Source organism: Sitophilus oryzae, unplaced genomic scaffold, assembly GCF_002938485.1.
Source record: "Sitophilus oryzae breed Bouriz unplaced genomic scaffold, Soryzae_2.0 scaffold_357_pilon_pilon, whole genome shotgun sequence".
In the NCBI taxonomy this organism is placed as follows: Eukaryota; Metazoa; Arthropoda; class Insecta; order Coleoptera; family Curculionidae; genus Sitophilus; species Sitophilus oryzae.
This window is the reverse complement of record NW_022146926.1, coordinates 2,162,829-2,189,910: the sequence shown is the minus strand read 5'-3', so window position 1 is coordinate 2,189,910 and position 27,082 is coordinate 2,162,829. Positions and strand designations below refer to the sequence as shown.

General features: G+C 33.0%; 1 protein-coding gene across 5 annotated transcripts in view; it reads right to left on the bottom strand.

Moving 5' to 3' along the window:
• The window catches only part of LOC115884810 (dnaJ homolog subfamily B member 6-B), a 121,522-nt gene that overhangs the window by 3,076 nt on the left and 91,364 nt on the right, over nt 1-27,082 (bottom strand). For 3 of the 5 annotated variants that reach the window (XM_030903503.1, XM_030903502.1, XM_030903504.1), the window contains 4 exons: nt 25,588-25,697; nt 13,263-13,376; nt 8,472-8,654; nt 4,586-4,886 (listed from right to left, as the gene is read on the bottom strand). In XM_030903503.1, the coding sequence (XP_030759363.1) occupies nt 4,586-4,886; nt 8,472-8,654; nt 13,263-13,376; nt 25,588-25,697 (708 nt within the window). The remainder of the gene's footprint in view (nt 1-4,585; nt 4,887-8,471; nt 8,655-13,262; nt 13,377-25,587; nt 25,698-27,082) is intronic. The other 2 variants (XM_030903506.1, XM_030903505.1) reach the window with 1 other exon arrangement.

Sequence of the window (27,082 nt, the reverse complement as noted above, 5' to 3'; positions counted from 1 at the left end):
GTAATCAAAATATGTTGGGCAAACTAGAAGAAGAATCCAACTAGATTTAAGAACATTGCTCAGATAATATAAGTAAACCAGATAAATCTTGCGTTATAGCTAATGTGATAATTAAGCATTCCCATTAACAGATCTTAATAATTAAAAATTAATAATCTGAATCAGGCAAGAAATACACTCAGAACTATCAAGAGATAATCATCAGAATCCCAGTCCCAATCAAGTTCTTTGTTCCTACTAAGTGGCGAAATGGCAAAATCAGGCTCTGACCGGTTGTCAGAGCCCGCTGAGCGTAACAGTTAGATTTCCGCCACTAGATTAGTAGGAGACAAAGAACTTGAAAGGAATTGGACCGTTGTCTCTGTTCATACTATCTTTACATTTATTAATTCTGATGCTTTCATTTCATCTAATTGCCTGTAATTTGAGACTTTTTTAATTAATTTTAAATTATTTCAGATCTATACAATGTTCTTTATCAACAATATGTTCGGCAAAGCAAGATTTATCCGGTCTACCATATCTTATCTGAGCTAAATGTTCTTTAAATCTAGTTAATATTGATCTTCTAGTTTTTTTAACAGAATTTTACTAATAAAGCTTAATTTTCATGCATCCGTTATCCGACGATACGATATTCTTTTTATTGGTTGAATTTAAAGAATTTCAGAAAATTTAGCAGTTTTTAAGTTTACTGAATTTTTATGCCTCCGTTCATCGAATCTACGATTTGCTGGTGATTAGTAACCTTTTTTTTTCATTTCCGTAACGATTTCACTGTTTTACTTATAGTTTTAGAGATAGCACCGTTTTCGAGAGAGAATTTTAAGAAATCTGGTTCTTTAATATATCTTTTGCCACAGCCCGACTATACTTAACAAGCCGTGAACGAGGAAATCTGGCAACCCTGGTTTCAGATCGATCGATACACGTTTAGCGTTTAGCCATATGATTTACTTTCATTGACCTGTTGCTCTGTTATGTTTTTGTAAATAAATCTGCTTTTTTGAAAGAAAATATTGTTTAGTTAAAGACTAAAGTTGTGAAAAGTCTGTGTGAGATTTGTAAGACTGTGTGAGATTTGTAAGTTACCGGGACAATTTTTTTCCGTAGACATTGCGTAAAAACAAATATCCGTGGATGAAAAATTCGCCGGGTTATAAGCGAGGTTAAGTGCTTTCTTCAAAGAATGGCGGAAAATTCGGCGGCGAATGAACATTTTGTGGTGCTTTTTAAAACAATTTATTGAAAGTTAGTTGTTGTAATCAAAAATTACGATGCCAAGTCCTTGTTGTGTGCCTGGGTGCAAATCCAATTATAAAACTTGTCTTGATGCAAGAGAACAAGCGGTATCTGTTTTTACCTTTCCAAAGGATGAAAATCTTAAAGCCCAATGGCTTAGGAATATTCCTAGGGTGGCATGGCCACCCTCAAAATATTCTGTGGTTTGTGCTAAGCATTTTGTAGAAAGTGACATTATTAGAGAGGAGGATTATCGCTTGCCAGATGGATCAATGCCAAAGGTACCTACTAAAACTAGACTAAAATTAAATACAATGCCTGCCTAGTATCTTTCCAAATTTGCCACATTACTTGTCAAAAACAGTCCCTGTTCCCCGAAAAAGTCCTGCTGAAAGAACCAAAGAAATGCAAGATCGAAGTGATCAATTTAAGCATCTCTTTGGTTCTGTCAGCAGGACTTTTTCGGGGAACAGGGACTGTTTTTGACTAGTAATGTGGCAATTTCTTTTTAGTTTTATGTGGCAAATTTGAGCGAACTTTAAATTAATTTAAAAATACGCGCCTCGATAGCCTGTAAAACGGCCCGTCGCGCATTCGCGCTCGCTAGAAACCGATCTCAATCTCTTGCCGGTTGCGGCGTTGCCAAATAGTTGTTCACGCCTTGTTAAGTAGAGCCGGGCTGTGCTTTTGCTATGCTCTCCTGAACAGAGTGCGGCCGGAAGACGTTGCGGTCACTACTGCGCATCATATCTGTATTCAACATCTGTTGACTACTACGCATCACAAATTCGTCTTGCATTTCAGGAACTAAGGAGACTAGGAAAAACCTATGTGTAGCATATTTAGTTTCATAAAAAAATAGCAAAGTAATGTGAAAATCGCACCATTGTATCTCTACTCATAAACTAGAAATCCCATAAAATACACGAAAATGGGATATTCTGTACAGATGTGATGCGCAGTAGTCTACCGGCAGCCAGACGGCCCGCACTTTGGTCAGGAGAGCATAGCAAAAGATATATTAAAGAACCTTTCTTAAGCTTTCTTAAAATTCTCGTTTTCCCGACGGTGCTAGCTCTTGTACTATTATATTTTTATTAAGGTTAGATTAAATTTGTCAAAATGTGTCAAAACGTCCGTTATCGTACGATCTTTCTCCGTGGACGGGCTGGACTAAAAAAATTACGGATGAAAAGTGGTTATTAACCAAAAAACCACAAAAGTATTTTAATTTTCTACTGGTAAAATTAAACAAAGAAAATTACAAGGCAAAATCGTAAATAGGTATTTTATTTTTAGAGGTAAGAAATGGATTATTCATCAATTGGCTAAAACAAACTTGGCTATTGAGATTAATGTGTCAGTAAACTAGGATAAAAGCCCACAAATAAAAAAAAAGTGAACCGTAAACAATACTGAAATAATAAAACTTGTTTATATGTTCCTTATGGTGGAACGTAAATCCAGATCAAATTTACTATAAAATTGAAAAAAAAAGATTATAAAAAATTGTTACATGTAGAGTTCTCATAAAATCGAAAGACATAGAGAAAATTATTTCTAAAAACTGAACACGTGAAGAAGTCGAACCAAACCGAACTTAATAGTAAATACATAGAAAAATGTACTGGCACAATGGATGTATTCCTATCATTCAACAGTGACAGTTGACGTCATTTTAATTCGCAGGTAAATTCATTTTCAGTCATTTTTTGAATGTCGTCTGTCAAGATATTTTCTAACTCGCTGAACATTCTAGCAAACCATATAGAAATTTGAGAGAAAGACAACATAAATCGTTAGTAGTAGTTTCTGTTCCGCGGTCGGCAAAGACAGGCCTTGGTTTCAGATTTTAATCGGGAAACTTTAATAGACGATAGAACTTGCAAAAATAAAACAAAAAGTTCATATCAACGTGTAAGATTTAAAGTTTCCTTTTCGAGATACAGGGTGTTAAAGTTACTTAAAAAAGAAAAAAAATTAAGATATTTGGAAAACTATTTAATCGATTTTGATATAACTTGACCCGTTTATAATACCTACTATGGGACTTAATTTGATGTAAATAGATTTAAGTTTAATGGCCAGTGGCGGCGGTGGGGCATCACTGTTAAATTATTTTAAAGAAAAAAATAGGCACGCCACTGCTTTTTTAGAAGTTTGATATTATTTTTGGATTTAGTAATTAAAAATATTATTTTTTTGTCTCCTGAATTTTTTGTCTATCTTGCTTACTTCTTGCGAAAAAAAATAAATTCATTTATTCACTCCACCCTGGACAATAAATTAAATAATCGGGCTGAGTAGGTATCTTTCCCGTGTATTTATGGATTTTTTTATAATGCGTAAACAATATGAAATATCGTTGACGGCAACAATAGCAGAAACCAATGCGTTGATGTTAGTGGTTATCAATTCGAACAATTATTGTAATTTTTGTAACTAACCATTATTATTATTTAATTTATTGTCCAGGGTGGAGTGAATAAATGAATTTCATTTTTTTCGCAAGAAGTAAGTAAGATAGACAAAAAAAGTCAGGAGACAAAAAATAATATTTTTTTTACTAAGTCCAAAAATAATATTAAACTTCTAAAAAAGCAGTGGCGTGCCTATTTTTTCCTTTAAAATAATTTAACAGTGATGCCCCACCGCCGCCCCTGGCCATTAAACTTAAATCTATTTACATCAAATTAAGTCCCATAGTAAGTGTTATAAACGGGTCAAGTTATATCAAAATCTATTAAATAGTTTTTCAAATATCTTAAATTTTTTTTCTTTTTTAAGTAACTTTAACACCCTGTATCTCGAAAAGGAAGCTTTAAATCTTACAAGTTGATATGCACTTTTTGTATTATTTTTGCAAGTTCTATCGTATATTAAATTTTCCCGATTAAAATCTGAGACACCCTGTATATCCGATGGACGGAGGCATGAAATGCAATATATTTAAAAACTGCGCAATTTTCTAACCAATCGAAGTCTTTAACTTCAACCAATAAAATTAATATCATATAATCATATCGTCGGACAACGGATGCATGAAAATCAAGCTTTAGATGGTTATGTATAAGAACACCATAGCGATTCAAGTAATACCCATCTAACAGACTAACAGCGCTTACAGATGAAGCGGACCGTCCGCAACTTCGAGCAAGTACCATGAATTTATATGAACAATTTTACATGGGTCGCGTATGCTGTGCCCGGATGATTTCGCGCGGACACTCAGCTCATCTAAAGGACGCTGTAAGACTCTTTCTTGCCGATCCGGTATATCAATTATATCGATATATTGATATAGATTTACCGATTAAACATTTCAACAATACAAATTACTTACTTCTTGGTGGTGACTTTCTTTCCGTTCACAAACCTAGTGGACGTGGACGTACGACGGACGTTACCTCCCAAAGCACTGCTGGAGGTACCGTTTCCATTGCTGAAAGTACTGCTGACCGTGCTGAACGAACTGAATCCTCCGTTGCTGTGTCCGCTCGCGGCGTGGTTGAAAAAGTCATCCATAAATCCGGTACTTAGTAGACTGAAGGGCGAGAAGAGACCATGGCTGCTCAGCTGATTTTGGGGATGCGAATGACGGTTGCGGTGACCGTGGTGATGACGATGGCGGTGTGGATGAAGGTCTATATAGAAAAATTAATTGAATTAATATTATTTAAAAACGAATTAGACTAAAAGCTGAAACGCACTGACGGCTAGGGCGCAGCGACATGGTCGTCGGCTGTACGGATTTATTGCGTACATAGGTGCGTCCCAGATGAACGACCTGTTTCAGCAGGGCTGTCAGATCTAAAGATTTTTAACGTTTTACAAATAATGCATTTAAAATATTAATGGTAATTACAGAAGGGAAATTAGTACAGATTTTACACATTGCAGAGAAAGAAAAAAAAAGATTATACAAGGCAGATCAAAAAGAAACTTAAATATGATTTATTTTTATTTTTTAACATCGAAACTCGAAGGTATAATAACAGGTATCATACCAACCATAAATGGCCTGAGAAAGCCCACCATGATGAGGCGAAACGTCGCATAATAAAAAAAAGTTTCCATTTTCAATTAATAAAAAAAAACTCATACCCAAGAAAGGAGGAAAAAAAATATATACCAACCATAAATAGAGTATGTCATATAAAAATGTGAATTTTTACTAGAATGGACCCTTGATAAAAAAGGACTTGATTTAAGTTTCCCTTTCTGTATACTATTTCTTTGTTTTTTTTTCTGCACGTGTGCAAAAACTACACTAAAACACTATAAATTTGGAAGAAATTATTAATTTGGAAGAAAACCGGCAACAAGCGGCAGAAAATAATAATATTTTAGTGCAGTCTACTGGTCGCAGCGACCAGCCAACGGCCAGGTCGTTAGTGCGCGTTGTATCATTTGATTTAATGGTATTAGAGGTAACAGCGACCTGGTCGCTGCGACTTGGCCGTCAGTACGTTTGAGCTCTAAGACACATCTAAGATGGGGGTGTCCCAGAAATAAGTGCAAGTATTATAAGGGATGGTAGATCTAGTCAGAAGAAACATATTTTCTCTTTACTATTTTTAAATAAATTGAAAATAACCGAGTTATTTAACTTTGAAATTTAAAAAAAATAATAACAACATTTTGAGAACCGCCGGTAAATATCGCCAACTACATCCAATTACCCGGATCTCAGGTAATTCGACGCCCTGTGTTGCCATATGGACAAGAAAGTATATGTTTAAAAATAAGTCATAAAATCACACCACCTGAGGAGTTTGGCAGAGATGCATAACATTTATAAGATTGGGATATTATTACATAAAAGAAAAAACTTACCCAATATTAAAAAAAGATACTTATGACAAATCGATGTAACTGTGACAGTTCTCTTTTTCGATACACACTTAACTAAAATACACTTCACTGTGCTGCTTTACTTGTACATGCTGTTATAATAACTGCTAAAATAAAATCCCCATTTCTAACACATTATTTTCATATAAGCTTCATCACAATTTGAACCACTGATTTACAAAATACCGTGAAAAACGCACATTACTTTGAATACCTTTCTGAACGAATAAATGTTGAGAATTATCGTTTCTTATCACTACTTTACGAACTACTATTAATCTAAGAAAATACTTGTAATGTTTCACTCAACAATTTTAAATACATATTTTGTTTTTTCGTTATCTTTTCAATGTATTTCGACAATGCCATTGACAACCAACCATCCGCCAAAAGTGCAGCGTGTGAACTAGTTCTTTGTTCTTCGAGGCGCCGCGCCGCCGTGTCGAGCTTGCGTCTTGCGACGATATTAAGCGAGGTTGCCGTATTTTCAACAATTTCAAATTCAAGACATCGGAATCAATCAAATTCGTATTAAATTTTAAAAATAAAACAGATAAACATGAAAGGAAACAAACAAAACAAAAATAAATCGATTATCCGTTGGGCTCTTTTCGATATATTAAATTCTGAATTACGATAAACATTTTAGGAATTTCTTTTTTTTTTTATCTGATTTGAGAAATTTATTCCAAAATAAAGTTATTTGCAACATAATACCACTCGTAAACAACATTAACGTAATTTTTTAGTTAGTATTCGGTGGTTTTTGTTGTCTTCATTGAAAGGGTTAGGTATTAAAAATAATTAATGTGTTTTTTTTTCTAGAATTATTAATAATGAGCACCGATAAAAGATTAAATTTAACATTCCTAATTTTTTGTGTAGAAATTTGTCTGTCAATTTATAAATATGTAGAATGTGGATAACAAATGAGGTTGCAACACTGCAAAGTTTAGATACACCGTAGAAAAAATCTATTCCAAAAAGGTGAATAAACAAGTGGCACTAAAAAGTTTTTTTTAATTTCCCGGAAAATGTCAAGAAAAATTTAAAATTTTCAACAATTTTTTTTGCAAAAAACCTCGTGAGCGTGTTTCTACGGTCGAAATATACTATAGTCTGTGAAACGAATAACTTTGAATTTGACAGTTCCCGCGGGCTTTTCTAGTGTTAATTTTATTAGGTTAGCAACTTGCGGCCATGCTGATGCAATGCCGTCTCTAATAGAACAGCCTCCCAGCGAGATTTATGACGTCACGCTAGTTAGATACTACGGATTAATTATGTTGTAGAATACATGGAAAAAATAATTATTCCTCGTATATGTAATTTTTTGGATTATATTCGAGACTATTTTTTTTCATATGACACAACACTGATGAATGCTATAAACGTTAGCTATAACGTTTTTTTAAAACAAAACAAAATAATGAAAAACCAAATAAAAACTTAATCAGCGTTTTTCCCGAACCTAAATCCCAACAAAATAAAAAATTTGAGAATAATTTTACATATAAAATGACAGCGATCTTTATTTCATAGCCATCGCTGACGCCTTTTTTTCTATGATATTGTATTATTTGCAAATATAATTTTTCGAACATTGATGCTTGCAAAATATACATATAAATTTTGTGAATGCAAATAATAATATATCACTATTAGTAGATATTGAATGTTTTTTGTTAAATTAAATCGATTTTCAAACCCCAAAATTTAAAATATATTTTACATTTTACCCATTATCTTATGTACCTATTCATTATTTGTATATTGTGAAGCATTTGCTGCATTTGTATGGTTCATAGTTTATTTGCCAAAGTATTTATTACGATAAATAGGTATATATAGTGTATTTATTAACTGTATATTATGTATATTTCATGTAAACTATATCATTTTTAAAATACAAACCAAAAATACGAGGAATAATTATGTTTGCTATGTATTCTACAACATATTTATTAATCCGTGGTATCTAACTAGCGTGACGTCATAAATCTCGCTCCGAGGCTGTTCTATTAGAGACGGCATTGGTCTGATATTTAGAAATGTCAAAGGTTGATGACGTTTAACTTTTGTCAATTATGACATTTCGTGTTGATTTTTGCAAGAAGAGGAAGAACTGTCACTTGTTTTATTATTTTCCTTTTCTATTTCACGAAATTAAAAAGAGTTACCTATCTGATTCGTTCAGGCACTCATTTTAAAGAATATCAGTAACTTTTTTGATAGAGGGATTTTATATTTGACATGTTGGTAAAAAATAACGGTAAAATTCAAAGTTATTCATTTTATAGACTACACCAGTTAAAATACATGCACTTATTTCTGAGATACCTTGTATTTAATCGGAGGCTTTAACAAATACTTACCGCTTAAGAGATCAAAAACATCACTGGCCCCGAAGAATTCCCTAAATACATCTTCAGGGTCGCGGAAGGTGAAGAATCCGAACGAGCCGAGATCGAAATCGTCGTCGTGACGGCTTCTAGATCTACCGCCGCCGTTCAACAGGCCGTCTTTGCCGTACTGGTCGTACATGCGTCTCTTCTTATCTGCAAAAAGAACAAGCATTCAGTAATGCACAATTCCAAAAAAGGCGCGAGTAATTGGGCCAGAAGAAAAGCGTTTTTCAAGTATCCTGATGCTACTGCCAATCACCACCGAAGTATATACAAACCAAGCCGGGTGGAGAACTGCCTATAGTGAAACCTTATAGGTGGAGAGAGGAGAAAAATCGGTTTGGTGGGTCCCGAGTATGTTTTATTTATGTCGCGTTAAACTTTCAGTTAATCTCAATGATGCGTAGGTATATTAAAAATGAACTGCTAACTAAATTAAAAAAAAATGAAAATGTAGTAATGAATAATTAATTCTACTTTTTTATTAAACTATTAATAGAGAAAACTGAAATAACTAAGGAAATAAATGTATAATACGAAAGATTTTATATCAGAATTATTAAAATAAATTATACAGGGTGATACAACCAAGATAGTCTCAATTATAGCATCTAAACGGGTAGGAATTTCGAAAAAACTGTATTTTGAAAGAAATTCATCGGCATTTGTAAAAAATATACCCGTTATACGGGGTGATCCAGTAAGTACTTAACAAATCAAACATATTTTTTAATAGGACACTCCATATAAATAATCCAAAGTTTCTGATTATCATTTCTAAAGAAATTTTAAGTATAAAATGTATAGTAAATTAATCTGAATTAAATAATCATGCGTCAAAATTTGAAATCGAAGGTGAAAAATAAAGCTTCATTCAGAACCTCGCAATTAGTGGAATAGATTAGTGGTTTCTATTACACTTTATATTTTTTAGTTTACGATCATTCACAATGTTTAAAAAACGCAATTAAAATTAACTAAATATCCTAGCAACAGCTTCCGTCGGCTGGCCGGATGTATTGCGTTTTTAGCTGCGGCCAGACGAACGACCAGTTTCAACAGAGTTGTCAAATTTAACGATTTTTTATGTTTTACCAATTAGAAAATATTGTTTCAGAAATGTTAAAATATCCGAGTTAACTAAAAAGCGAAGTTGCTATTCACAACAAACAAAAAGCATTGTGTACGCGCGACCGACAAAAAGGGAGATATTCTGTTTCTTTTTTCTACTGATATGGCGCCCTTATCGACTTTAGAAGTAAACATATTAGGGTCATCGTAAAAAGATCGTCAGAACTGGCTCTAAATATAAACAGGTAGAAAGTTTAGCTTCCAGTTATTTCAATGTTTATAATATAACGAAGAATCTACAACAGTAATTACTTCTATTTTTATGAATGTTTAAGTTACTTTCTTAATTTTTTTTTCGAAATAATGTACCTAGTAGAAATATAGTCTAATGAACCCTGTTTGAAAAACGTTAAATTAAATATCATATTTAAAATACAGTTGTCCTCCTTGTATATGACTACAATACAACTAAAAAAACTAATTTAATAAAAAAAAACAAGTGGTTGTAGAAAAACTTTAAATATATATTTTTTTTAGTTTTTTAAACATCGTAACTCAAAGGTATAATAACAGGTATCATACTAACCATAAATAGAGTGGGTATGTCATATAAAAATGTTTTGAGTTTTTACTAGAATCGACCCTTGATAAAAAAAAAGGGATTAGATTTAAGTTTACCTTTGATCCAGTCTGTATACTATTTCTTTGGATTTTCTGCACGGGTGCAAAATCTACACTAAAACACTATATCTTATAGACAATAAGATATTGTGCCTTGAATTTGAGGGATTTCATCTGAAATATTATTAATTTGGAAGAAAACCGGCAACAAGCGGCAGAAAATAATAATATTTCCGTGCAGTCTTCTGGTCGCAACGACCAACGGACGGCCAGGACGTTAGTGTGCGCTATGTCATTTGATTTAATGGTTTTAGAGGTAGCTGCGGCCTGGCCGGTGCGACCTGGTCGTCAGTGTGTTCGAGCCCTTAGTCAGTTGTATCCATAGAGAAACCCTAATATTTAGCTTATATTATAACTTTTGATAAAATTTCTCTTGGCGGAAGATAATCTAAGGCCAAAATGACATTTCTCGCAAAAAACTTTTTCTACTAACTGAAAATGTCTACCACTAATTCTGACGTTCTGAATGCTAACATTGAAATTAAAGGAACAAACTTCTACGCTAATTAAAGCCACCAATTTATTCCACTAATTGCGAAGCTCAGAATTGAGCTTTAAATTTGTTATAAATTTTCTTCAAGGATTAAATGGGGCATATCTTTATTCATATTAATTGACTTAAATTTCATTTAAAATTATTATGTATTAAAAGGTGTAGCAGATTCGTAAATTCTTTCGCAGCTATTTTTTTAAGTACTCTTTTTTATGAACTCTATTTTTGCATTCCATTCTGAATACGCCATGACTGCATTTCAAAGAATACAACACGTGCTTAGTAAACTAGTATCTTATTAAAAAAATATACATTACATATATTAACTATAATATTTATAATAGAAACTATTAAGTAAAAACAATAGATAAACACTCTTTTAGTAAATTTAAACCTTACACGCAGTCTCATATCCTATAAATGAAATAAAATATCAATAAAAAGGTTGGGTATATTTATAAAAAAAAATTGCCCAAAAAGATTTTGCTAAATTTTTCCAACTTAAATTATAGTAAATGAAAGGTATGTTATTGTTGTAAGGATGGATATACTACACTTGATCATTATCGGTTAGTTATTACTAGCGATGGGAACTATCGAATGAATTAGACTATCGAATGTTTAATGAATGAATGATTTCAACTATCGAATGGTTTTATTCGAATAAAACCATTCATTCAATTGTGTACTAAAGCATATGTGACAAATTCGCCGTGCGACTAAATGGTTATCGTTGCGCCACGACTATCGAATGCTTTTGATAAATGAAATTTAGTATTCGTTTGATTTTTGTATGCGTCAGTGCATTATTAGTTCTTCCAAATTTTTATAACTTCGCCGTATAAATACTGTGCTATTTTTGCGTTTATTAAAATAGTTAAAATACTAAAATAGTAGTTATTTTTTAATTTTATTTATTGACGATTGTGTGCATGTGCAGGTGGTCAAAATTTTTCCGAAAATTTGTGTGGTTTTCCGTAGTCCGATCTTTCAATTATTTAATTTTATATGGTATATGGTCTATTTTTTAATGGGAAATTTTGAGAAGTAGCAATTTTTAAGAGAGATGAGAATAAAAATATTAAAAATCATTTTCCTACATCCAAAATAACAAATATTATTGCAGTGTAACAACAGAATATTAATAAAAAAAAATGTAGAATATATAGACATACTATCCCTAACTTGCCCTAACTAACTAAAGTCAAACAATAATATTCTTTGCTAATATCAACTAATACCAAAATATGGCAACAGCGCCCTTCATAATGTATTTTCTGTGTAAATACTGGCACCTCAATAAAAAAAATAATGTGTCCTTATCTGACTCCGCAAAAAATCAAAGATGCCGGCTTCTTTCATAGCATTGCCACCGACCGCTGTCGGGTTTCTCGGAAAGAAACCTACGTCGCAACTAAAATTCAGTTAATATTTTATTATAATCGATCCTGACGAATAAATGAATGAATTTTATAAATGAATGGTTTTTGCTGCCGAATTACTAGAATACAATATTTCAAGGCGATAACGGATCTATTCGATAATTTTTATTCGAATAGTTTTCAACGAATGTTTTCTTACTAACTATCGAATTATTCGAATGAATTGCAACTATCGAATGTTTCGATAGTATTCATTCGATAGTTCCCACTACTAGTTATTACATGGTTTTTTACTTTTGAAACTAAAGAAAAAGTATTGGAAAGTCCAAACTGAATTAACTGATATAGGTATGTCATGTATGGCTGTAGATCGTTTGCAAGAAAGCGTTCAGCCCAACTTGGTTGTACCATCCCCCAAAGTGATGATTTGTTACGAAAGTCAGTAGGTACTTTTAATTGTGAATGCTTAGTGCTGGCTTTAAAAAAGCTACCTACCTCAAAATGTTAGGAAAATACATTATTAATCATGGCTGGTTAATAAGTGAGCGTTAAAAAGCGCAAATTTAAAACAAGAATGCGAAATAAATTAGGAAGTCATACCTGAATCCAAAAATGTGCCTAAATAAAAATAGTATCATTTTTTTTAAATGGCCCGATTAAAATAAAAACCCGTAAAAAAATTAATTAGCACATTTTTTAATTGTTATATGAAAGCCAACCGTATTATTAACCTGCGTATTGACCTAAGCACATAAGAATTCAAAAATTCACAAATAATGATTCATTTCACAAACTCCAATTTAGGTATAACCTCATTTCGCGTAAAATTCCTTAAGCATATTGTACTTTAAAAGCATTTTTAGATTTTCGTCTCATCTAAACATGAACAAAATATAGTCAAAATAAAATACTAGATTTTTACTGAAAACCAGTGCCACTGTTTTTAAGTAAAATAGTTTGAAAAAACCTAAAAAGCTTTTTTTCACGGTTAGTTAAGTTAGTTTAAATTAAAAAATAAAAAAATCGAAAAATAATTCGGGATTAAATGGACAATATTTTAATAAAAAATAATAAAAAAAATCGTATTAGCACACTTAAAAAGGAGTAAAAAACGGGGAAATCATGGATAACTACCGAAAAACCGTTGAGAAAACGGATTGTGAAGATCGAAATAACTTCTGTAGTTCCTGGAAGATCTGGACGTTGAGCTCCTAGTACCTCGTGCGTCGTAAATTTTTCTTTTCGCATCTATATCATTAGAAAAAAATAAAAATCAACAAAAAAAACAATACGTAGATATGTTGCTAGGTTTCAAAAAAAAATATTGTATCATATGTAAGTTACGAAAGCGTAGAGCTGCCATCGCAACATTGAAAAATATTTTTAGCAAAATTTACACTTTTTCTGTAAATTTACAGATTTTCTGTAAATTTACAGATTTTCTGTAAATTTACACTTTTTCTGTAAATTTACACTTTTTCTGTAAATTTACAGATTTTCTGTAAATTTACAGATTTTCTGTAAATTTACACTTTTTCTGTAAATTTACACTTTTTCTGTAAATTTACAGATTTTCTGTAAATTTACACTTTCTCTGTTAATTTATGCGTTAGTGGCAACAGTGGTGCGTTATTCTACGAGTAGTTCCCATCGAATTCTGTTCTACGGCAGTTTATTCACAAAAGTCTTTACTAGTAAAGACAGAATTAGGGAACCACTGCGGCAATTAATTGAAGGATTGAAGACATGCGGATTATATGAAAAGATTAAGCAATATCCCAGTATATTCAAAGATATATTTTGTTCTGAAACCACACTCTCTTCAAAAATACTTGAAGAATTATTCCTCATCGTCTATACTGAACCTGGGTCTAACATAGTACAGAAAAATCGGGTGATCTCTTATTTTAGGGATTATGTATTAAATTTCGAATGTGTATGATATAATAGTATGGCATTTTTTTGTTTAATATGTTTTCTAATATGCTTTTAATCGACCCGGAAAGTATTTTCACCCTTTCCGATGCATTACTGTTTGCAAGAGGATCTGATGGCCTCCACCTCTGGGATGACGTAAACTGTCGTCTGCAAATGATGTAAACTTAACATAACCATCCTCTAGCAGACATGTCAAAATTTCTTTATGACTTAATCCGATATGAAAGTAGGTTTTAATGTATTCGTCCATAATCTCTGATGAATATATGTACTACTTAGGCACAATAGCAACTTAATCAGCGCAGAACAATGCTCACTTGTAACTAGTGAGTAACGAGAGGTCGATGCCGAGACGTCATTCTGCTGGGTAGTAAATTTCGCATGCAATTTACAGAAAAAGTGTAAATTTAACACATACAGAAAAAGTGTAAATTTACAGAAAATCTGTAAATTTACAGAAAAAGTGTAAATTTTGCTAAAATTATATTTCATTGTTGCGATGGCAGCTCTACGCTTTCGTAGTAAGTTAATGTAGAAAAAAAAATTGTGCTATCGCTTGGTTGACACGACGGTCAACCGATTTTAAATCAGTTGGTACGATCCAAACAGGGTCCGAGTGAAACTCACACAGCGTCCAAGTGTACTCTTTGACCGTGTCAACCCCATATATTAGTGTTTACACCGACGTTTACACGCCTGGGAAGTAGCAAGGTGCAAGAAAGATTGTGTAGCTAGCATTACGCATCAACCACTTTATTGCCTTCGGATTGTGAATGTGAAAGTCAAGTACCCATTAAAAAAGTGTTTGCACTATGTTGCACACACTTGGATTTGAAGGATATATATTTTTTAATGAATTGTTTTTTTAATTTAAATATTTTTTACTTTTTATTAAAAAACGATAATTTTCCCGGCCGGATAGCCCCGGCAGTTATGGCCATTAAACTAAAATACTACTGCATCTACAGGGTGTTTCAAAACAAATGCGAAAAACTTCAGGGGGTGATTACTTGTTCAAAATAAAGGGTAGTTTGCTTCATAAACGTTGGGTCAAAAGTCAACCATTAGGGAGATATCGCGGTACAAAGATGGCGGAAAAATAATGTTTTTATTTTTTATCTGGAAAACGAAAAGAGATAGACTAATGAAATTTTATTGAAGCATTACTGTTATGAAAACACACTTTCTGGTAATTTTTCACTTTTTTAAAATGAGTGGAAGGGGTTGAAATAAACTACCCCTATCATTCTTGTTAACGAAATTTAAAGAAAAATCTTATCAAACTCATGCAAAAAAATTAATTTGGATAGTTTAGTTTGTTCAGAAACTTTTTTATCTCTTGTATTTTTTTATAAAACTCACCGATTTGAAATTAAAAAATAAAATGTAAAGCATTATATGTCAGGACTAAAAATATTTTTAGATTAAGAATCTAGCGATAATAATGATAATAATAATAATCTAGATAATAACGTATTGCAGTAGGGTAATGTCAAATAGAACAATATTAGAAACATCCTAAAAAGTGACAGCGGCCGACTAGATTTTTTTCTAAAAAAATTACAGCTGCCCACTAGATTCTTTATCTAAAAATGTTTTTTGTCCTGACATGTAATGCTTTACATTTTATTTTTTAATTTCAAATCGGTGAGTTTTATCAAAAAAACACAAGAGATAAAAAAGTTTCTAAATAAACTAAACTATCCAAAATTATTTTTTTTTGCATGTGTATGATAAGATTTTTCTTTAAATTTCATTAACAAGAATGATAGGGGTAGTTTATTTCAACCCCTTCCACTCATTTTAAAAAAAAAAGTAAAAAATACCAGAAAGTGTGTTTTCATAACAGTAATGCTTCCATAAAATTTCATTAGTCTATCTCTTTTCGTTTTCAAGATAAAAAATAAAAACATTATTTTTCCGCCATTTTTGTACCGCGATATCTCCCTAATGGTTGACTTTTGACCCAACCCCCTGAAGTTTTTCGCATTTGTTTTGAAACACCCTGTATATCTCTGACTACTACGAACCAACAATTTGTTTTGTGTGGTTTGTTTATGTTAAAAAAAATTGTTTTCTATTCATTATTTCATAATGATAGTTTTCATTACATACTGGAATAGAAGGTGGAAAGAACCTTCCTTGTATTCAAAAAAATCTTATGGGTATTTCGAAATACCCATAGCACTTTTTTGAGGAGATACTTAAGATATTAAAACATGCACACACAAATAGGTGCTCATTTCACAATTTCATACACGTGTAAAAAATCAATTTTCTTTCTCCATATATTTATTGGCGCCAATACCGATGATATAGCAGGCCTACACAAATAACAACTTTGCAAACATTTACCTGCAACTCTTTCCTCCTCCTATATAAACACCGTTCATACCCTTATTCGAAAATAATGGTTAAAAAAATAAACGTAAATTCTGCCGATTCGCCATACAATGCAAGATCGAATACCAGCAGGCGTTTATGAAATATTAAGGGCAATTAAAAGTTGATTTATATTATTCTCTCTCTCGGTAGGGTAATTTACTGCGCCAAAGCACTGTTAATATGACCTGGAGCCTTAGAATTTCACACCAATCGAGCAGCGTAACAACACGAAGGGTATCATTAGAGAGATTAAATCTGCGCGAGAGATAGAGCATAACCACTAAATAACGAATTTTCCAGCAATCTGTTCAAAAACAAATCAATTATCTTTATACGTTCGACCTATTTCACTTCATTTTTTACCTGCTGTAAAAATATAATTCATTCACGTTCATTTCAATAGATAAAATCAAAGGTGTCGCCGTTGATTGAAAGAATTAGGGAAGATAGGCAACCTAATGGACGAATTCGTGACAAGGCTGATTTGATTTCCCCTGACGTCTCAAGGGCTGTACGGTGGAGACACCAATCGTTCTGCGGTCAATGCATAAAACACCTATTTTCTCCAATTCGGCCAGCGAAGGCATATCGAAGACCGTGTGGATCTGAAAGCGACAGTGTTGCCATATTACAATGTGTAATATCGACATTTACCATAATATTTTACAGATTATGAAATAACAGCGATCTTCATTTCCAAACCAACTTCTGATGACGTTCTTGGTTTTAATCATATAATATTATATTAAATTATTTAATGATAGAAAATTCGTACTTTTAACGTACTGTACCCAAAATCCGTAAATCTACGGATTAATCAGTAGTTCTGGCAACACTGTCTCCAACAACCACTCTGTCGACTGAAAGCATAACTACGATACAGTATTCTTTATCCGCTGCGCTGTAAACAACCATCAGCGCACAGCGGCGCCGAGTTGAACTAAATCTTGAAATTCTCGGACAGATTGACGAAAACGCCAGCTACATCTCAGACAGGTTTTGTGCCACGAAATCGCCCATAAGGTTGCACATCTTTTGATTTAGAAAAAGCGTTCGACCGTGTGGAGCTAAGAGACGTTGTACACCTTCTTTACAATAGGCAAATCCCTCACACCCGAACCAATAAATGTAGGCCGTGGTATTCGAAAAGGTGACTCCCTGAGCCCCATTCTTTTCAACAGCATTATATGGACGAAATAATAGGAAATGTACGTTTATTGAAGGGATACAATATGGGCAACCAGGAAATTACTATTCTGTGCTATGCCGACGACGCCGTATTGGTATAGTCTATAAAATGAATAACTTTGAATTTTGACCGTTATTTTTTACCAACATGGCAAATATAAAATCCCTCTACCCAAAAAGTTACTGAAATTCTTTAAAATGAGTGCCTGAACGATAGGTGACTCTTTTTACTATCGTGAAATAGAAAAGGACAATAATAAAACAAGTTACAGTTCTTCCCCTTCTTGCAAAAATCAACGCGAAATGTCATAATTGACAAAAGTAAAATGTCATCAGCCTTTGGCATTTCTAAATATCAGACCAATGTCGTCTCTAATAGAACAGCCTCGGAGCGAGGTTTATGACGTCACGCTAGTTAGATACCACGGATTAATAAATATGTTGTAGAATACATGGAAAACATAATTATTCCTTGTATTTTTGGTTTGTATTTTAAAAATGATATAGTTTTCATGAATATACATAATATACAGTTAATAAATACAATATATGTATATACCTATTTATAGTAATAAATACTTTGGCAAATAAACTATGAACCATACAAATGCAGCAAATGTTTTACAATACACAAATAATGAATAGGTACATAAGATAATGGGTAAAATGTAAAATATATTTTAAATTTTGGGGTTTGAAAATCGATCTAATTTAACAAAAAGCATTCAATATCTACTAATAGTAATATATTATTATTTGCGTTCACAAAATTTATATGTATTTTGCAAGCATCAATGTTCGAAAAATTATATTTGCAAATAATACAATATCATAGAAAAAAAGGCGTCAGCGATGGCTATTAAATAAAGATCACTGTCATTTTATATGTAAAAGTATTCTAAAATTTTTAATTTTCTTGGGATTTAGGTTCGGGAAAAACGCTGATTAAGTTTTCATTTGGTTTTTCATTATTTTTTTTTTGATTTAAAAAAATTTAGCTATAACTAACGTTTATAGCATTCATCAGTGTTGTGTCATATGAAAAAAAATAGTCTCGAATATAATCCAAAAAATTACATATACGAGGTATAATTATGTTTTCCGTGTATTCTACAACATAATTAATCCGTAGTATCTAACTAGCATGACGTCATAAATTTCGCTCCGAGGCTGTACTATTAGAGACGGCATTGCATCAGCATGGCCGCAAGTTGCTAACCTAATAAAATTTACACTAGAAAAGCCCGCGGGAACTGTCAAATTCAAAGTTATTCGTTTCACAGATTATAGCTGATTTAACTGCACTGCCAAATCACTTAATATGATAATATCGACCCAGAAAACTAAATGCACGACGACATCAAAAGTACCACTAAGATGCAAACTGGAAGTCGAGGGCAATGTTATCCAGCAAGAGATGAAGTTTAAGTATCTAGGCATAAAAATCTCAGGATATGGTGATGTAGAAGCGGAGGTGCGAAAACGGACAACGAAGGTAACCAGAATAGCAAGATGCCTGAATGACACAATATTGCGAAATAAAAACATTGAGGTGGAAACTAAAGCGAGAATTTACAAGGCAACGGTACGACCAATAATGACATACACTACACTGCAGAAAGTTGAAAACTAAACAACTACTAGAGATAACCGAAATGAGAGCACTACGCAGAATAGCCGGAAAGACGCTTCTGGACAGGGAGAGAAATGAAAGCATAAGAAGAGCATGCAAGGTGGAAAATGTAAATGAGTGGGTACTCAGCAAAAAGGAAGAATGGAATGAGCATATCAGCAGAATGGACAACAGAAGGATAGTGAGAGTTGCACGCAACAAATCACCGCTAGGTCGCAGAAGCTTAAGACGTCCACGAAAACGATGGAGAGACAACTTGTCAGTCTGACCGGTAGAGACGACGAAGCCAAACAGGCGATTCGCCTAGTAAGAAGAAGGAAGAAGTAGATATAGAGAACTGGAACCTGGATGTACTTAGGTGAAGTCCGGACTCGACTGTTCCGAATTTCTGAATTTTTTTTGGATGTTGTTTGTGGAAAGCTTCCTCGACTCGACATAAACCCAGAAAATTCGTACTTGCCAGCGTAATTTCGGTGGCATTCGACTTTGCCACTAGCATCGTTCTAATATCGGAGAGCATCGGTATTAATAGAGGCGCTCGATCTCGATCAAGTTTAAAATAAGCTGGGAAATGGCTAATTTTACGACGCGCCAGAAGGTGAATCGACCGTTTCGTGTGACGTCCGGTACGATATAAATTTTTCCTCGAAAATAGCGGACGTTTGCCAATATCCAGCGTCTCGCGGCGGGAAAAATGTCCGCGTTTCGTGGCGAAAAAGCGCGCGGAAAAGCGCAATCATGTCCGCGTACCGTGGGATTCGGCCACTTTATTTTTGTTTTTCGATCGCGAAAAAGTAGTAAAGGACAGAGATTGGTGGGATCGCTCGTTTATTTTTTTTCTTTATGTACTTATATTCGAATTAAAGATGCCTTTAAATAGGCGACATTAAAAAAATGCTTTCGCAATCATTCATTTAAATGCAATACCGAGTACTTCTCAAAAGTGGCTCACCTTATAACTTTCAGATAAAAATAAACGAGATTTGGTAAATTCATATCTACATACAGTGGTGGCCAAAAGTATGGAAACTTTTTACTTTTTAAAATATCACAGAAAATATTGCTATGCTTAAACTCTCAGGAATATAAATGAACAGCTTATCAGCAAATAAAAGTATTTCATAAATTACACAGCGAAAAAAATCTGTTTAGCAGTTTTTGTAGGAGAACAATAGATTTCTTGTGGCCAAAAGTATGGAAACCATAAATAAATACATTAAAATTATTTAGTTTAAGCTGATAAACGGTACGATTTGCTTCAGATAAATATAAACATCATGCCCAAGTTTAAATATTTCTCTACGGATTTAAAAAATAAAATAGTTGAATTATACAAGAGCGGTTATAAACAAATTCAAATAAGTAAAAATTTAAACCTTTTAAAAGGCACCGTTTCGAAAATAATTCGTAAATTTAATAAAACAGGGAACGTTTCAACAGCTTTTAAGTCAGGAAGACCAAGAAAGTTGTGCAACAGGACAATGAAAGTAATGAAGAGAATATCAATGGGAGATCCAAGAAAAACATCCACAGACATTTCTCGAGAAATGGGTGAAAGGGGAATATCGGTGTCTGCACGCACGGTGAGAAGAAGGTTGGATGACATGGGACTTTTTGGAAGAGTTGCGGTGAAGAAACCACTAATATCAAAGAAATATAGGATGGCCCGCTTTAAATTTGGTCAAGATCATCTCACCTGGTCTTATCAGAAATGGAATACTGTACTGTTTAGCGACGAAAGCAAGTTTCAACTGTTTGGTAGTGACGGGAGACGTTATGTCCGAAGACCAAAAGGTACACGGTACAGCCATAAGTACCAGATGCCCACAGTAAAACATGGGGTGGGAGTATAATGGTATGGGGGTGTTTTTCTCGCTCAGGTGTTGGTCCTCTTGTTAAAATTGATGGGATAATGGACCGTTTTTTGTACAAAGACATATTGGAGAATAATATGCTGCCTCCATGCTGATGAAGAAATGCCACTCAGATGGTTGTTCCAGCAAGACAATGATCCCAAGCACAAATCTCGGTTTGTTCAAAATTGGTTAAATGAACATAATGTTCCACTAATGGATTGGCCCTCACAGTCTCCGGATCTTAACCCCATAGAAAATTTATGGGACCATTTGGATAGCAAAATTCGAAGCCATTCTATTTCAAATAAAAATGAATTATGGGAAGTGCTAAAAACTGAATGGGCGGCCATTTCCAGTAAAGATTGTACAAGATTGATCGATTCGATGCCACGAAGATGTAGAGAAGTAATTAATTCAAAGGGATATTCCACTAAATATTAGTAATTTTTATTATCTTGAATTTTAATAAACATTCTTCTTAAGTTTCCATACTTTTGACCAAGAAAATATTCATAATTTTTTATATATTTTTTGATAGCTGTAATTTTTTATTTAAATGTATTAGGTTTTGTAGGAAATTATTTGTAGGTCACGATTATATAAGTCGTTTTATTTCATATTTTAATTTCTCAGCATAAATGACAAATTAAAAAAGTTTCCATACTTTTGGCCACCACTGTATATAAAATGATAATGTTTATCTGTGTTGTAAGTAACGAGTTGCTCTAAAAATTTGCTAAATAAAGATAGCTAATTGGCTCTTCTAAAACCTGTCGTCGCCGGATTTTTTGTTTTTCATTTAATTAAAAAAAAAAAGTATTTTTTCCTGACGTCGTGGCGGATGCGCCAGGCTTCAATTTGATTTAAAAAATTAGGATTGATTGATGTATTCAATTGTTTTCGGTCACTTCCTGTTTCACCGGAAATGGCTACAACTTTTGATTTTTAAATAGCACCCTCAGTATTTTTTTACTTTATTCAATAGAAAATGACACTCTGAATAGAATGACAGATCATATGTCAACATTTAACATTTGCGCATATGGTTTATTTGAAATATTAAAATGCGGTTCATAACGACAATTTCATTCGAAATATTAAGTCTGTGGTACTAAATTATTCGTAAAAAATGCTTTTTCCAAATATGCTCCGTTCCACATGAAAAAATAGATAGAGATATTATTAAAAATACGATTTTGGCATCTTTTAGCCGGCCAGGACAAGACAATAAAAACATTAGATAATCAAATATATTTTTCCACGGCTCCTTGATTAAAAATTAGTGTTCTTAACACAGCCATGACACTCAAATTTAAAACACAACTTTTTTTAAGCGGGAATATCAAAAGTTGACGTATTATATGTCATTCTACTCAGAGTGTCATTTTCTACCGGATAAAATAAAAAAGGCGCCACCGAGGGTGCCATTTAAAAATCAAAAGTTGTCGTCATTTCCGGTGAAACAGGAAGTGACCGAAAACAATGGGCTTTTTCACTATATTTTGGAATTCGCATAATGGAATAAAGCAAGTAATTCTAGAATTTTCTGCTATCTCACTTTCGAAAAACTTGAAGTCGTTCTTAAGAAAATAAATAAAAACCAAAAAGCCCAGAATAAAAATCCGCACTTTATTCTTAATACGTCACACCTGGCATGTTGAAAAGCGGCAACACCGCCGAGCCACCATGCTAACCCATTTAAAATTTAACCATTTCGGCGTCAACTTTAGGAAGGTTATCATAGTGATGGGCAAAACTGTTATTTTTAGATAACAGTTGAAACTGTTATAGTTATTTATAAAAAACAGCTTAAAATAACAGCTTAAAAATAACAGGTTTTTACATATATTCAGATTTTTTAAAAATCTGAATATATGTAAAACAATATAATAAAATATACGTGTTTTAAGAGTTTTTCCGAAAAATTCACCGGTTTTTAAATAAAAAATATTCTAATATTTGAGGGTAGTTTCACCCCCTTAGAATTCGAGTTTCGAAAAATCCCTTCTTATCGAACCTCTACACCTTAAAGTTAATCCGTTTTCCAAAAATCAGCTTTTTACGTCAAGGGCTTTAAGCAGGATCGTGATTAATCAATGACCAGATTTTTCAAAACACCCTGTATACATTTTTAAAAAATCTTAAAATATTATTCTGAAAATTTTTCAGAATAAATAAATACCTAAATATTGAAACTTAATAAGTAAGTACTGAAAGATACAGCGCCATAATATCTCGACCTCCGCCCGTTATGCTCGTAACAGGTTGAAAAACAATGTACTATCTAAAATAACTGATGCGTTATTCTCCAAACTGTTTCGAACCTCTATCGACAATCGACCGATGCAGCAGCGTTCCTTTCCCACTCCGATTATCTCGACCACCGCCCTGTTATGCTCGTAACAGGTTGAAAAACAACGTATCTAAAATGACTGCTTCTCCAACCCGTTGCGAGCCTCCATCGACAATCGACCGATGCAGCAGCTTTCCTTTCCCACTCCTGTTATCTCGACCGCCAGGCGTTATGCCCGCAACTGTTTCAAAAACCTGCTTCTTTTATATCCTATTATTTTTAAGCGGTATCGACCGAAGCAGCTACGTTCGCCGTAGCGCATTCCCCACTCCGTTGTCCGTTGTCTCGCCGCCTGTATCGATGGTTGACGAAATAACATGTTTTCCATCCATACTAGTTGTTTTTTGGAATTGCTTCGAGCAGCATAGAATTTCGTGACGGTGCAGAGCGCCGACTTCGTTTTACGAGCGGCCGATCTCTACGTGTCGTTATTTTATATCTGTTATATTTTAGAAGTAGTAACGGTTGCGTTATGTTATTTATAAATAATTGTTATAAAATAACAGATAGTTAAATAACAACCCATCACTAGGTTATCAGATGACGCCTTTTCGAATCCAGGTTCTGGTACGACCATGATGGAACAAATTATCAAAAAATAACAATATAAAACTTAAAATTTAGGAGTAAACCTTTGAATAAGAAGACTAAGGAAGGAGCATATCAAAAATCTTAGGTCCGCCGCGATGGGCCTCAAATATGGCCGACTGAAATTCCGGTTTATCAGTGCCGTTCTAATTTTATTTAAAAAATGTAAAACTATGATGTAGGGTAGGCGTGGGGTAGACTCAATAATTTTATATTTATTTTACGTTGTGAATAAATGTTGGTAGTTATTAAGATTGTTATAAAAATATAAAATTCTAATAAAAATAGATAAGTTATAATAATTTATAACCATAAACATCCGATACGCTACTGAAGCAGGTAAGTCAAATTGACGTATCTAAATTCTTTGACATCTAATCTTTGACAAGTAGTAAATAAAAGCAAAAATGCAAGAAAATATATAATTACTTAATTTAAGTGAATTTCATAAATGATCGGTTTACTACACGTATGTATATTATATAGTAACTTACTAGCGAAAAGTTGTTCCATTATTTCACTCAATTTTTGCCGAGATCTACCGCACGCTACACAACCAACTATTTTAGAGTCTTTTTCGATAAATCGCGATAGTGTCACCGTTAATTTAAGTTCTGCCACAATTTCCATCTAGATTTACTCCGTAAAGACAAATCCATAAAATTTCAAATCAAATTCAAATGTGCCAAATGAATCGTCAAACAGAACTGTCAAGGATCCCCACCCTAGAGTGCTTTTTCCGCCCACCATGCATGAATACATGGATAGCATTATGCTCCTTCCTAAGTCTTCTTATTCAAAGGAGTAAACAAAAAATTTAACCTCAAATTTATTATTCAACATGCACGTCAAATCAAATCGCAATGTTGCCAGTTGTTGGCTGGCGCACGAGCACGGTTCTGCAATGTGATTGGGCGTATTTTTCATACGTCATCAATTGGCACTTTAAAATTATTCCAAATTAAAGCAATTTTGAGGGTCTATAAAAAACTTATTCAATGTCGTGGAACTTTTTTTTGATAAACATACTGAAAATAGTCTTCTATTTCAGATTGTGTCCATGAATTGGGTATATTATTTTTTCTGAAAGAGTCCATTGAATACGTCAATAAATCCTAATTTATGTCATATACTAGCATACCAAATCTCGTTTTTTTATCTGAAAAAATAAAAGTTAGGTTAGGTTAAAAACCTAACCTAACTTTTATTTTTTGCCACTTTTGAGACGCACCTGGTATAACATTCCATTAAAATACACAACTTTAGTCTGAAACCTGTAAGAGAAGATTCCTTAAATGAATTTTATAACAATAACAGATCCTTCAAAAGCTAAGTATAACAAAAATAGAATATAAAACTGAAAAAAAAATGAAAATCTAAGCTTATTCCAAGAATTGTATTATAAAAAACGAGAATATTTTTACCACACGGATCGACGCAGGTTGGGATAATTTTAAACTCATCCCAGCCTTGATAGAGAATCGGAGAAAAAAAGTGAGCCGTAAATCGCTTGCTTACCATCTGATAACACCTCGTACGCCTCTGAAATTTCTTTGAATTTTTTCGTCGCGTCTTCCATGTTGTCGGGGTTCTTGTCCGGATGCCATTTCAGAGCCAATTTTCGGTAACTACAAAGGTAAAGGAAAAACAAATGTTAATAAACCCAACGATATATTTAAAACTAGTCTAATATGATATTTGGTTCTTGGAAACGGTTTGGGATGATTAATTTACTTCAGTTACAAATAAATACTTTAAAAATGTCTAAAGCCTTTTATTAAAATATTCATCCACCCGAAGGTACAGCGTAATAGACTCTTAATATGTACTTTAGTTGTAGAATAATCACTACAAAATTTATGTGTAAGATTAACTAGATACTTCCTCTTTATAAATTAATATTACAACTTTATAAAACTGTATACATTTTATAGTCAGATTATAGGTTGAGTACACTTAAGAAAAAATGGTGTAAAATGCCTCAACATATTGCTATATGCTATTTTTATTTATAAAGTATAGCTTCCATGGATATTCAACATATGAGACAATGTAACAACTTTTGTATATAACAATTAATATTAAGCAAGTCCATTGTCTATTATGAGTCCAAGGTACTTTGCGTTTTCGATCTATAGTCGTAGTTAAAACAAGGTAGATATTTTTTTGCCTTTAACTTTGACTGCAAATAAGTACATTTTCAAATCGAAAAGCCAACTAAAACTAGAAAACTTTAGTGAAAAAAAGACAGTGTACAGGGTGGTCGAAATTGGTCTGTTTTAACAGAGAAAACGTATTTCCTGACTAGATAGAGCAAAACAGACATAGATGTCAAGAGCTCGATTTCGGAGACACGTTTAATGGCGTAAACCGCCTATTGATATTTTCACTGCCAACTAATATACGGGGTCTTTTTGAATTTTTACCATTTTGAAAATTGCCCATAACTTTTTTATTTTGCGGAATAATAAAATTCTGTAAAAACGTTCTTAAGGCACTTTTTTAAGCAAAATCCAGTGGCGTAGTCAGTTTTTTTCTATGTTTGCTCTTTTTTATCACAATTAATAAAAAATATAATTTTTTAAATGGAAATCATAGTTGGCTATGAACTTAAAAAAATGCTGGCGTTTAACCCTTTTCAACGATATACAGTTAGGGGTATCTATTTCTAAGAATGAGAGAATTATTAGTTTTTTTATCTTTATATCGAAACGGGCCTTGATTTTATGTTGACCTATGTGCCTAATTATTTTTATTATTTATCTGCATAATTAATAAGACTTTTGGAAATGTAAATTAACATTCTATATTAGTATTAGTAATTACAATTGAAATCGATACAATAAACAAAGAACAAGACTAAAAAAACGTATGTATTGTGTGGCGAATATAATTTTCTGAAAAAAATCACCAAAGATGTTCAAACTGAGCACCTCCTTGTTGAATACAAAATACATCTTTAGCGCACAGAGTTACAACGATTGATTAGGCGAACTAGTCCAAAAGCTTGCCT